The sequence below is a fragment of the Miniopterus schreibersii genome (assembly GCF_964146895.1).
Source record: "Miniopterus schreibersii genome assembly, chromosome: 11".
Lineage (NCBI taxonomy): Eukaryota > Metazoa > Chordata > Mammalia > Chiroptera > Miniopteridae > Miniopterus > Miniopterus schreibersii.
Window position 1 is genome coordinate 40,026,533 of NC_138111.1, and position 13,873 is coordinate 40,040,405.

Consider the following 13,873-nt stretch of genomic DNA (forward strand, 5'->3'; position numbering starts at 1 on the left):
TTCTCTCCTGGATTTAATTCAAAACTGAAGTGCAGAAGCGAGTTCAAATTTGAGTCTGACATAATCTCACTTGCCTTGACAAGTTAGGGAAGACAAAAAAATTCTACACAAAAACAGAGGAAAATATGAAAAACAAGACCACCATTGGCAAAACTAGAAAGTAGAGGAGGCTAGATTGCAGGGGCTGGTCACCTGCACTGGCGTCACACCCTGTCCCTGTGATACACAACCCAAGCTAACATATTGCTCTGCCCAAACTCACCCATTCTGTGCCCAATGGAGATCAAGCATGTTTCAAAATGGCCAGGAACTGGAGACATTGGAATTGTAACGAGAGACGCTTAGGGAACTAATACTTGAAATAAACTGAAGGGTTGGACCTCAAATATAATTTTGGGCAGCTGGGGAGATATTTTAAGACAATTACCCCAGATTTGAATCTCCTGTGATGAAATTCTAATTACTTCCTTCACTGGGCTTTAGCATTGTTCTCGCCACTGTAAATTAATCTCCTGACCAAGGACACATGTGTTCCAAACACTGCGGGCAGAAGTCACTGAAACCTACAACTTCCTATGGTGGATACAACGCACGGAGGTAGATGGAACCAGTTTCAAAGGGTTTTTGCCGCAAGATGAAAAAAATATGCAGAGAAACTTGGGAACAGCTTGCCAAGTTTCAGCCCAGGACAATTTTATTATCTTTTATTTACCAGCCTAGAAATAGGTTCAGAACAGAAATTCTTAGCGATAGCTTCTCCGCAGGCAACCACAGCCGCTGGCACACAATGAGCTCGAGGCCCCTCTGGAGTGGACTGTTATGTCCAAGTTCTGGCCTTTGAAAAGCTCAATCTGTAACGGCTGAAGCCTAACCTGCCCGCTCTGTCTGGAGTGCTCGCAGGGGAACGAATTAACTTCCCCCAGCCAAACCAGTAGTCCTAGTCCTGAGCCAGAAAGCAGTGGCCGTTGGAAGTTAGAAAGAAAGGAAATGGGAAAGCAACAGTGCCTTCATTATACTATTAAACCATAATCACCTTTTCCTCTAAGCACCTTCCTGTTTTCCCTGAAGGGGCACCGTTTAACTGCCGCTGTGCGGAGGTGCCAGCTCAGCGGAGAGCGCTTCCTGTGGTCCTGTGGTCGGGGAGGCAGCTGAGTGACCCAGGCGGCAGCAGGCTGGGCGCGGGGCTCAGGGACTGGGGCTCCTGGATTAAGGGGTGATGCTCCTCTCCTTTTCTCAGGGCCAGGACTAGAGAGGTATCTGGGGCACAATATTTAAGGTTTTCATTCTCAGGGTCATGCAAGTGACTCTTTTACCCTAGTTCCAGACTACTACTGAGCGAGTTCCCTCCTCTTTCTTCTCCTAACTAGACAGCTCGGAGCTGGTCACTCAAAGATACCATGTGACATGGACGATCCATTTTGATATTCGAAGACTGAGATTCCCTCCTTTGAAAAATGGGGCTGACTTCACCCACCTGTGAGGGTCAGAGGAGCCAATGTACACAAAGCCCCAAACAGAAGCCTGGGCAGAGTAACTTATGATGACAGTTCCTACATCCTAACCGGGGCGTCTGGGCTCCACCCTTCTCCAGGGAGCCAGCTTGGATAATTGCAGGCCTGAGGTCAATTGAAAAGGGGAAGGTGGTTTGCTGGTCTCCTTTATGCTGCAGTATTTTTTCAAGGAAGCTCTTTCCTGGTCTAAATGGCCTGGGGCATCAGTCTGCTGAAAGGGGTGACACAAGTGAGCGAGTGAGGGAAGAAGGGACACCCAGTGCCTGCTGTTGGGAACTGGAGAGCTACTTATTTTTACTAAATGAGGGTAAGAAGAGACATCTGAAGACCCCACATTTAAACTTTGTCACTAGAACCCAAATGGTATGTAGTGGTGAGACCATAACCAACACCCAGCAGCTGGGCGACCTCAGGCACAAGGTCATGGACTTGGTTTCCTCTTTTGCCAAGTGCTGGATTATAAATAACAACAGCAGTGTGGCCATGACGTCATGCAACAAAACACTGAGGTCCCGGCTCAGAATTGTGGAACCACTCCCACAGGCTGGGAAGGGAATGCCTCATCCAACTTTCCCAGCTCACAGAGGTGTCTACTGAGGACCAGAGAGGATGATGACCTGCCAGGGGCACAGGGACGGTGGGAGACAGTCATCAGCATGGCACCCCTTTCGCCCCACCCCCATCTCCTTGGCCATCCCTGCAGCAGAGCTGAGGTTAGGAAGGAGGACCCATGACGCACACTTTTCCTCCCAAAGGGATTTAACTCCAAGATCGCATTTCCCACGTGAAAGTGCCAAGCAGCAGGGAAGTTCACCTCGAGCCCCAGTGCACGGAGCCTCCTTACCTTCCTCATTTAAAATCCACGGCCTGAACGCAAACACAGAGTCAAACCCGCAGGTGTTCTCTTCAAAGGCGCAGGACCCAGCGGGCAGGTCCAAGGCACCGCCAGGCTGCAGGGCTGCGGGCACAAAGCGAGTTTCAGTTCGGGCTCGGGACAGGGAGCGTTTGCACCAACTCAGGGCGCCCCGGGGACGCTACCTGGCGACAGCGCGGGGAAGGCGTGCAGGACCCGCAGCCGAGGGGTGCGTTACAGCCCCCTCCCCCCGCCGGCGCTTCCATTGCACTATCCGGCCGCGCACCCCATCGCCACCCCAGGCTTGGCTTGGGGTGCGGAGGCGCCCTCGGATGGCTCAGCCAGGGAAGGCGCCCTGGCCACCGGAGCTGCAGGAGAGGCACAGGGTCCCCACAAACACACACCCGGGTCCAGGCCTTACCTTGCACCGCCAGGAGGATGCCCCACAGCAGCATGGTTGCGGAGGGCTGGAAAGGGGTGCAAGCTGCCAGCCGGCTGGCACGGGCTTCTCCCGATGGAAGGGAGCGTTGGAGGCAGGGGCGCCGGGGACCGGGGAGCGAGGAGTCGAGAGGCAAACTGTGCACTTAAAGCGGCTCAACTTTGCAAAGCGGCTCCGGGGCTGGGCGCAAAGCTGAAGGTACCCAAATGGAGAGCGCGGCGGGCTCTGCTGCAGCCGCGGGTCTGACCGCGTCCCTAAGGGGGCTGGCCCGCCGCCCAGCTGGTCCTGGGCAAGGATGGGGCTGGGCGGGGAGAAGACAACTGCACACTTTTTTTTTTTTTTTTTTTGAAAGGCTGGCCAGGAGGGGTGGGGAAAGGAGAGGTCGGGATGCAGCGCCTCTGCGCAGCGTTTTAAAGCTGGGGACCAGACCCCTTGCAAACCCTTGGAGGGGCCGGCCTTCCAGGAGCCACTCGGCTTGGTGGGGACAGGAGGCCCTCGCCCCGCCCATCGCCGTGGGAGCCAGCTTATTTCTGGGGACAGCCTCCCTGCATCTGGCATGCCAGTCCTGCGGGGCTGGCCTTAATTTTAACTTCTTCTCTCCAGAATGGAGACGGTGGAATCCTCCTGGGAAAATCTAGAGGGAATTTTGGAAACTGGAGGGCGGAATAAGCTTCACATCTCATGAGTTACAGCATTCGTGGCCCAGTAATGCTAACCTTGAAATGCCACCCCCCACCTCCACCCCCACCCTCACCCCCACCCCCGTTTTAGCAGTGGAATGTCTGGCATGCCTGGTGCTCAGCCTTCCCTCTGTCCAGTGAATTGGGGGCATTCCTCCTCTCCAGAGAGCCATGAGAAATTAACGGAAGCTTTCTAAATTGGGATGCGGGCCATGAAGGTGGTATGATGTTGGGGAGGGGTTTATAGGTACCCATGGGCTACAAATTTGCTTTGAGTACTAAGTGGGTCTTTAAAAGTGTTCTCTTCCAGTAGAGAAAATTGTGGGGGTTTTTTCTTCTCAGTCCTCATTATAATGTCCTGCAGGCAATTTTCTGCCTAGGATAGTGGTTCTCACACTTGAGGGTGCATCAGAATCTCCTGGAGGGCCCCATCATCAGAGTTTCTGATCCAGTAAGCCAGGGGTGGGGCCCGAGGTTCTGCACATTCCCAACAAATTTCCAGATGCCGATACTGCTGCTGCTCGTCTGCAATCACGCTCGGAGGACCACTTACCTAACAAACTCCTGTTCAACCATCAAAGCCCTGCTCACATGCCATCACCTGGTTTCCAGACTCTCCTGGTTTTCCCTGTCTTTCATCGGCTGCTCCTTCTCAGGCTCCTTGGCTGTTTCTTGTTACCTCTCTGACCACTGAACATGGAATGCCTCCAAGTTCTGTCCTCTTAGCTCCTGTTTCTTTCTCTCCTCACTTTCTCAGTGATTTCATCCTGTCTTATAGTTTGAAACACCAACGATAGCCCAATGACTCCTAAATTTATATTTGTAGCCCAGACTGCTAGGTTACTCCAGACTCTTCTCACTTCCACTTCAATATTTTCATTTGGATGCTTAAGAGCTATTTCATACTTAAGGGGTCCCAACATGAACACCTCCCATTCCTTCCCCACTCTGCCTTCCTCTACACCTTCCTCTTCTTAGTTAAAGGAAGTTTCCTCCTTTAGGACAAAAAGACTGAGAGTAATTACCAAGTCCTGTCAGTACAGGATTCAAAATATAGCTGGTGCTGACCATGCTCCATGCCCACTGTGACTGCCCCGATCTAAACATTGTTGTCAGCTGGGGATACTGCAGCAGCCCCCCAGTGGCGGTGTCCCCACTTCTTCTGCCTTGCCCACCTCCACTCCATGCCTAATGCAGTAGCCAGGGGATCCTTTTCATACAGAAACCAGGCCATGTCACTCCGTGGCTCAAGTCTCCTTAACAGCTTCCCAAACCATTTAGCAAAATGCAGTCTCCTCACAATGACCTACCAGATCCTATAAGACCTACCTCTACCCCCTTATATCTCTGACCTCATCTGCCCTGCTTAGTTCCCTCCAGCCACATGGACCTCCTGGCTGAACCTCAGGCACAGTCTAGCTGTCATCTCAGAATTTTGCACTGGCTGTTCCCTCTGCTTGAAATGCTCTTCCCAGGAGAGTCATGGGACTCACATCCCCACTGCCTTCAGGTCTTTACTCAGATGTCACCTTCAGTATTAGAGAGCTCAACAGTCTTCTCTCTACTAAGGGGGAAAAAGGGCCCCTGGGATCCTTTTAAAATAAGTTTGGACAAATTTTCATGAATTTTCTGTAAGCAATGACTCAAATGATCTAAAATTTGTTTAGTGTGCATGCATTATTTGCTTTGCTTCAGAAAGTAGCTAATAATGATAAATAACATTTATCATGTTTACTCTTATGCATGTTTTACATAGAGAATGTTGTTTAACTTTCACAGGTCTCTATGGGGTAGATAGATTAGTACTCTCATTTGATAGTTAGGGAGACTGAGGCACAGAGTTCACTGGCAGCAAATGGGAGACAAGACTCAAGCCCAGATCTGCTTTATTCCAAAAGCCCATTTTCTCAACCAGTAGACTGTCTCCCTTGTCTTATATTCTTTTCTGATTCCTAGCTCACAGGCAGTGCTAAATATCTGATGCATTTGATCAAATTGCTTAATTAAAAATTCAAAGACAGATGTAAATCCAGTTGAAACCTCAAAATATTATTTTGAAGCAAACAAGCTTTTAGCATCTATCAAACTGGTTCTCCTTTCCCTAGGTACCTGCAGAGTATTTTTAAGTTTTAGTATTGCCTTAGGTTCATTTGCATGTTCCAAGTCTTAAGAAAATGAAAAACTTCAAAACTCTAAAGAGCTCTCCTGGCCCTAACTGTTTTTGCTCAGTGGTCAGAGTGTCACCCGAGGACTGAAGGGTCCTGAGTTCAATTCCGGCCAAGGGCAGGTACCTCGATTGCAGGCTTGATCCCGGGCCCTTGTGTGGGAAGCAACCAATTGATGTGTCTCTCTCACATCGATATTTCCCTCTCTCTTTCCCTCACTCCCTTCCACTCTCTCTGAAAAGCAATGGAAAAAATATCCTCGAGTGAGGATTTAAAAAAAAAACCAGAAAAAGAAAAACATCAATGAATGTCAAGGAGACAATGGGGAGTGGTGGGGACTGTAGTGAGCTAAAGGGCATCGCTGGCACCAGCATGAGGCGAAGCTGCCACAGTGGGACAGAGGCCCAGCATTGCCCATTCTGCCCATTTTTCAAAAGAAATCCAATGTCCAGATTTATATGTAGCAGTTCTTGATTTTCAAATGCTCTCAATTAATTAAAACAATATATTAAAATCTCTGTGGGAGCAGAAAAAAAGCCAAATTCAGTTCTTAAACTGGAGTTTACAGCATCAAGATACAAGCAAAGAGATGGATGGGAAGCCTCACCATCACCCCTCGAGAGCGGTAGCCAGGCACACAAAACCTGCCCCATTCTAAAGAGACACTGAGGCAGAGAGAACCTAGATGACTTTTAACCAAGGTCACATGTCTTCAAGTACCAGGGACAGAATAAGTCATTAGTTTTCCATCTCATGGGCCAGTATTTGGGAAGGACTTTGTGATACTCTTGGTCCTGTACAAATGTAAGGTTATTCATAATTCCCTTTATAGTAATTATGCTTTTGTTTCTATTATATAGTATATGTTTGAGAATTATAGCCTGTGATATACCCTCTAATCTAAGCCAGGACTTGTCTCTGCTCTGGATTTTTGTCTCTCTGTCTCTCTGTCACTGTCTCTCTCTGTCTCTGGGTCTCTGAGCTGCACGCTGCCTGGGGCTCCTCTGCCTCTCACTCCACACTCAGCCTTGTGCTCTGTGTTACTTTTATGTTCTCTCTCTCTCTCTCCATATACACACCGGCAAGCCCCTGCTCATTGCCTGTTATCAGGTTGAAATGAGACGGTAAAATAATTCCAGGCTCTGTGGCTTATCCTGCCAGTGACCCTTGTGGCATTCCAGCAGGAGGAGTGGGGAGCTCTGCCCCAAGGCTGGCCGGTGATGTCCCTTGGTTCCTGCCCGGCACCAGCTGCCTCTCACCTGAGGGACAGTCACGTGCCCACCATGGATCTGAATCATCTACTGTGGGGGACCAAGGCCCATGGTGAACCAGTTCTTACAGATCTCCTTCCTATTACAAAATGTATAACTCAGTGTTCAAATTGCTACCCTCAAATGACCTGAATTAGTAAAGTAGGTATTTCTTTTAGAGTGAGCATTTAAAAGGAAATGGATACTTAAATAGATACATTCTTCTGTTAATCTTTCCTCCATCAGCTTACTATGAATCCTAACTTGGAGTCAGACATCCTTCACTATGGTTTGAATGCAACCTTTTGACTTTTTTTTTCTAAATCAAAGTTCCCTGGGCTGACTCATCAGAGGAATACTACTAGCACCTTGTGTTGAATGTTTGTGCTGTGCCAGGTGGTTTCATGGTCAATTTCTAGGGGAAGAAACTAGGCCTGAAGAGTTTAAGTGACTTGCCCAAGGGTACAGGGTGGGGATGCGGACCCAACTCTAGCTACCACCAGAGCCCTCTTGACCTCTATACTTTCAACACCAGGTGGGGAGGGGTGTTGAGCAGACACTTTGAAATGTCCTCTCTGCCCTGGCTGGTGTGGCTCGGTTGGTGGGAGCATCATCCTGTACACCAGAAGTTGGCAGTTTCGATTCCTGGTCAGGGCACATACCTAGGTTTCGGGTTCAATTCCCTGTTGGGGCACGTGCAGGAGGCAGCTGATCAATGTTTCTTTCTCGCACTGATGTTTCTCTCTATATATCTTTCTCCCTCTTGTCCTTTCTCTCTTCATCCCTCCCTTCCTTTCTCTAAGGTCAATTTTTAAAAAAAGAAAGAGAGAAAGAAATGTCCTGTTCTCAGATCCTCCTGTCTCCTGCCTCTACCCCTAGAGTGGGCTGAGAGGTGAGTTTCTCTCTGTCCCAGTGAAGTTTTCATACCCAGAGTCTGATGGGAAAAGTCTTTTGTAATCAGAGTGGAGCCTACCATCTCCATCTCACATCCACCCCACCCCAGCACCCACTTCCCTGCTGGCCATTTGCCTTTCCCCAACTATGTCCACTTGTCCACCCCTCTTGTGTTCTCACGTGCTCTTCTGTTTAGAATCAGAATGCCTTCTTCCCTTTTTCTGTTAGTAAACTCCTTTTAATGGGCTGAATTGTGTTCCCCTGACCCTCAAATTCATATATTGCAGTCCCAGTCCCCAGTATCTCCGAATGTGACCTTACAGGGTCATTACAATGTAATTAGTTAAGATGAGGTCACACTGGAGGAGAGTGAGCTCCTAATCCAATGTGACTAGTGTCCTTATCAAAAGGGGAAATTGGGACACAGACCACACAGGGAAAATGTGAACACGGAGGCAGAGATCAAGGCGATGCTTCTACAAGCCACAGAATGCAAAAAACAGCCAGCAAACCACCAGAAGCTGGGAGCAAGGCCTGGACTGATTTACTCTCATAACCCTCTGAAGAAACCAACTCTGCTGACACCTTGATTTTGTACTTCTGGCCTCCAGAACGGAAATTTCTGTTGTTTAAGTCACACAGTTTGCAGTACTTTGTATGCAGCCCTGGGGAACTAACGCACTCCTATTTGTTTCTCAAGACCCAGTTCAAATGCCCCCCCCCCCCCCAGTGTAGGTGCTTCGTTGTCTTCCTAAGATGCAATGTGTATTATGCTGTATTGCAACAACTTTGTCTCTGCAAGAGAAGCTAAGATTTCGAGGGCAGAGAACAAGTGTGCTTTATCTGTGTATTGGCTCTGGTGCCTTCTCTATGTGTGGCTAATTTTAGGTGCTCAGTAAATGCATGCTGAAGGGAAGGCTAAGGAACAGCATAGCCCCATGGATCCACACAGCCCAGAGGCCTGCCTGAGCTGCAGCCCTATGACTAGAAAAATTAAAAAAACACACAACTAAATCTGAACTGGAGGTTACCCAGGGGCATATATATAGAAACCAATGAACTACACAGATGCACTCTGGAAACACAGAGCCAGTCCAGAGAGGAGCAACAGTCTGAACAGGGAGTCAGAGCAGCACGTTTGGTGAACTGTGGGGAGGGAGGGAGGGTTGGAGTAGACTACAGGGAGAGAACTCAAGCGCTGGAAGGAGGCACCAAGCCTTGGGTGTTCGAAGGAAATAGAGATGATGGAACAGGCTGGATCCTGCCACCTAAGCCTGTTGCAGCCCAGCCTCGTGGACTCCGGCCAGAGTTCAGGAGAAAGGCTGTGATGTTGGGAAAATCAGAAAGAACTGCTCACCTAAATCTCTACAAACGCTGGGCTACAGACAGCCCTATGACCCCTGCAGCATTGAAAATGGCTCTGGGGGCAGTACCATGTTCCACTTTGATTCAGACACTGCTCCTCGGCATTTCAGGGCTCACTGCAGTGGGAATGGGCAGCATGTGGTGTGTCGGGGATGCAGGTGGTCCGTGTCATGCATGCTTACCCCTGGACAACCCCTAATCCAAGGAGTTAAGGCTGTGTCACCTGCTGGGGCTAAGAGTGAGCTGAAGGACATTGGAATCTGACTTAATACTGTCAACGGTGGCTTCAGAGACTGAGGAGGCTGTAGGCAACTTGGGCTACACCAGGTGGTAGGCTCTTGGCTCTCTCCCTTTTTTTTTTTTTTTTGAGTGCTGGCCTGAACAAAAGGGGGGAAGAATAAAGCACTCTGCAGCCAGAAACATTCCCCCCAAAAGCAGTGAAACACCAGCTTAGCTTCTTGATTTACAGCTTCTGACGTTATGAATGTGTTCGATTGGGATCACATTGTGTGATTTCATCTAAACTGGATAGGGACAGGGTGATGTTCACAACCAGTAAGGCACTGAGCACTGAGAGACAGAATGGACATCAGTGGGAGGGGGACAGATAACGAATATCACCTCTGAGCAGGCGTATGAGGTATGTGCGTTCGAGTGAGTGTGTATGCGCCATGTGCAAAGTCACATTACCTGAGAAAAGCAAATCACACTAGTAGCTCTAATCTGGTAGCTTGATTTCCAAAGGGCTGAAACACAGTATTTAAAGAGATTAGATTCCCACTAACTGTGAACCTAGAGCACATTATTGGTCTCTCTGTGCCTCAGTTTCCTCTTCTATGAAATGAAAATCATAATAATACCTATTTCACAGTGTGGTCATGATACTAGATCAGCTTATATTGTCAGAATACTCAAAAGAGTGCTTGGCACATTGTGAGCACTATATAAATATTATTGTTATTTTTGTGCCAACTCAAGTTTTTCACAGGTCCAGGCTTGTAGTTGAAATTGATGATGGAGTCTATTCATCAAAACAGCTTTTCATAGAGTGTCCTGCCTTTGGGGACTGGGGAGGTGCAGAAACTAGAAATCTAAATTGGACAGTTGGTAAAATGTGGCTTTGATGAGTTATAAGAGTAGGAGAAAAATCTAAACTATTGAGTGGATGCCATTGTAAGTATTAACAAGTAGGACATTAAAAATAGTAATGCAGAAAATAGGTTCAGGATTAAAATAAAAATATTTGTTTGATGACACTTGAGGTGGAGCAAACAAGATGGAATGGACTGTATGGAGAGGATTATGTTTCCAGAGGCTACAGGAAATTATCTTGGTTCCTGGTTATAGCTTGAGGGCCAAGTCTATCTGTGTACAATAAAAGTATCTTCTGAAAAAAAGAGGACACTTTTATTTCAGACATCTTGTCTCTAAATCACTGGAATTCCCCTAATTCATCCCAAACAAAATTTTCTTCTCTCATTACCCACTTACAACTTTATACGCACTTAATTTTCATTTATTTTATGTGAAAGCTTTGTAGATTTATTTGCCCATAGCAGGTTTGAATCAGACTTCTGAGCATCCAGCTCAGTGGATTCAGAATTTCTCTCATGGTGGTAGGCGATGGGGATGTTCATGGGGAAAGTGGTTCCCTCTCCTCTAGGCTTCACTCTAAGACAAGGCAATAGGGCCGAGATGGCTTCTCTCACTCTAGCTGTGGAAATGCCTTGCAGCAGGGCCTTCTCTACATCTCCGTTAAGTTTTCATCTGAGGTCAACAGCATCACCACATTCTTCCAGCAGGGAAGAGCCTCCCCATAGGTGGCATCTGCCTGAGTCCCCGACACATTCCTGAGCCTATTGATTCTTGCATTTCACACTCCTTCCTTCAAGGTGCAATTTTCTTATTTTTGAGATACATCCATTAGTAACTTTTTTCCATGGAAGGTTGATTTTCCCAATATTTCAAAATATTAGCCATAAAATATAGTGCACGTTGATGTAGGCTTCTAGATTAAAGTTCTGGGTAAAGATGGTGGATTGAACACATTCATCCAAATTTTGCTTCTCCAGAAACCATTTAAAAACTCCAATGAATAGTCATTATTTAGAACTGTACAAACTTTTAAGAATATGGAGAATGAGAGAGCAGAATACAACAAACTTTTGGAAGACAGAAAGATGATGGGTAAATGAAAACTGACCAAGCAGATCAAAGAAAGTCAGTTTCGAAGGTGGTTCAGTTTATTTCACCACTTCATCAAGAATCCAGGAGATGGTGACACCAGGTAACATTGGAAAAGGGGGTGAAGAGGGTTGGAAAAGCTGTTTGAGAAGCATTAGCTCACCATAGCTTTATACCCCATGTTACTGAATGACTGCTCCTCCCTGCCTGTATTGGTCAGGGTTCTCCAGAGAAACACAACCAATAGGATAAATAATATCTAATATTATATAGGCAATATAATATACAGGGTGGGCAAAAGTAAGTTTGCAGGTGTTCGTATGGAAAATAATAATAAGGTAATACAGTAATTAATAAATAATATAAACTTTTGCATACTCACAACTGTGAACCTACTTTTGCCCTACCCTATAATATAATATGATTTATTGTGAGGGGTTGGCTCATGTGATATGGAGGCTGAGAAGTTTCACCATTTGTTATCTGCAAGCTGGAGGCCTGGGGAAGCCAGTAGAACGGTTCCAGTCCAAACCTGAAGGCCTGACACCAAGGGAGCCAACAGTGTTAATTCTAGTCCAAGCCCAAAGGCCTGAGAACCACGAGTGCTGTAGTTCGAGGGCAGGAGAAGTTGGATGTCCCAGCTCAGCAGAGTATAAATTCATTCTTCTGTCACTTGTTTGTTCTATTCAAGCTCTTAACAGATTGGATGATGACTGCCTGCGTTGGTTACAGGAACACTCAGAAACAATGTTTTACCAGCAATCTGGATATCTCTCAGCACAGTCAAGTGGACACAAAAAATTAACTATCACACCACCCTAACACAAGAATGGATGCTTATTCTCTGAAAAGGGCAAAGTATACTCCTGGACTGGATAGCACACACTGTGTTAAGAGCAGGAATACCACACTGAAACGGGTGATGAACATTTAGACACAGAAAGCTGAGATGCTGACTCCAAGCCCTGTTCACCCTCTCAGCTTCCAGAATGGGGATGACCAGACCTTTTCTCTCCAGGTGGGAGAATTAGAAGAATGGAAGAGTCATGTCTGGGGAACTTGACCAGGTCAAGAATAAAAACTTAAAGGTACTGATATTGACGTTTCCCCTAAAAAATGGCCCACCCACAACCCGCCAAGGAAACTCACTCAGATCTTCTAATCAGCCTTTTTAAATAAAACATTTTGTTTTGTATAAAATAGTTTAAGAAGGCCAATATTTTAAAGAAGTTTCAGAAAGAGAGAAAACAGGAAATGAATGAGAAAAAAATTAAAGAAATAATTTAATATACTTTCCTGAACTCAAATACATGAATTTCCAGGTTGAGAGGCTCACCAAGTATTCAGAATAATGGAAGAAAATGGGCTCTCGCCAAGACATATCACTGTGAAATATCAAAACAATGGGGACAACGACAGGATCTTAAACACTTTCAGAGGGCAACAGCAAGTCACATACACTCAAAAGTAAGTCATGTTTACACTCATAATGATGTAAACATTCATGATTGACCTGAACAAAATTACACTGCTGGTATATTAAAAGGATGGGGGTCTGGGAAGTATGCAAGTGCAAGGTGTGTGTAGAAGAAGGAAAACAAAAATCCTCGTCTTCCAATGTAGAAATAATTATTTTATTACCCCCTGACCTCTGATGGTGCTGTAGAGAAATATTGATACTCTAGTAGTTGCTCCTTGGCAGGTAGTCTATATTTATTTTCTGGCCACCTTTCGTTTTAGCCCTTGTCTTTGCTGTTCTGTAGTTTCTGTAGGGTTTCTGACAATCCCGGTGAAGGGGGATTTAAAAGGACTTACCTGGGATCCTTTAGGAATCCAAGTCTGTCACTACATTGTGTGCTGGCCTAGTTGATATGCCCAGGCGCGTAAATTATAACCTTGAGGATAAATCACTGGAGACACAAGAGCAGCCTTTGGATAAGATGCAAAAATATAAAATCCTGAAAGGGGGACTATGGGTATTGGGGATTTGCCCCATCAAAAATCCAGGGAATGGGTGCAATAGAATGCTGAGAGGAACATGACCTGTTTTCCAGAGAAAAACACGGTGTGGAATGCCCCATATTTGAAAGAAATAAAACCAACTGAGGAGAAGCAATTCTTCCAGGGATTATTATGAAGTGGCTAAGTGTCACCTCGGCTTCTACCGCACACTCCCTTCCCCTCCAGTCTATATAAGATAAAGTTAGGGAGAGAAAGGAGAATCTTGTGCGTTGGGTGTTGTTGGTGAAGGATGGGTACTGTGTGGCTTTTCCCTCCTCTCTCATTGTGAGAGAAAAGAGAAGCTACCTTTTCCCAAATCCCTCCACATGAAAAGGGCTTCAGCTATCACCCTCAGAGACCTAGAGCATCTTATTGACATCTCATTCCTTAGTTTGGGTTCTCTTGTGCAGTGTATTTGCTGATCTGTGCCCTGTACCTGTATGTGCAGGGGAAAAGAAATGGGAAAAGATGACAGGGCAGAATGAATCCAAGTGTGCAGCAGTTTGTCCTCTCACTACCTGGAGGGGCAAA

The 13,873-nt window shown here is 46.6% G+C and overlaps 1 protein-coding gene across 2 annotated transcripts in view; it reads right to left on the minus strand.

The window, feature by feature from the left end:
• Positions 1-3,084, minus strand: part of MAMDC2 (MAM domain containing 2) — a gene marked incomplete at its 3' end in the record, with an annotated part of 111,721 nt that extends 108,637 nt beyond the window's left edge. Inside the window, exons 1-2 of one of the 2 annotated variants that reach the window (XM_081151258.1) lie at positions 2,786-3,084; positions 2,356-2,469 (exon numbers count right to left, since the gene is read on the minus strand). In XM_081151258.1, coding sequence (XP_081007384.1) covers positions 2,356-2,469; positions 2,786-2,819 — 148 coding nt within the window. In that variant the 5' untranslated portion in view covers positions 2,820-3,084. The remainder of the gene's footprint in view (positions 1-2,355; positions 2,470-2,785) is intronic. The other variant, XM_081151257.1, reaches the window with a different exon arrangement.
• Between the last annotated feature and the right edge of the window lie 10,789 nt (positions 3,085-13,873).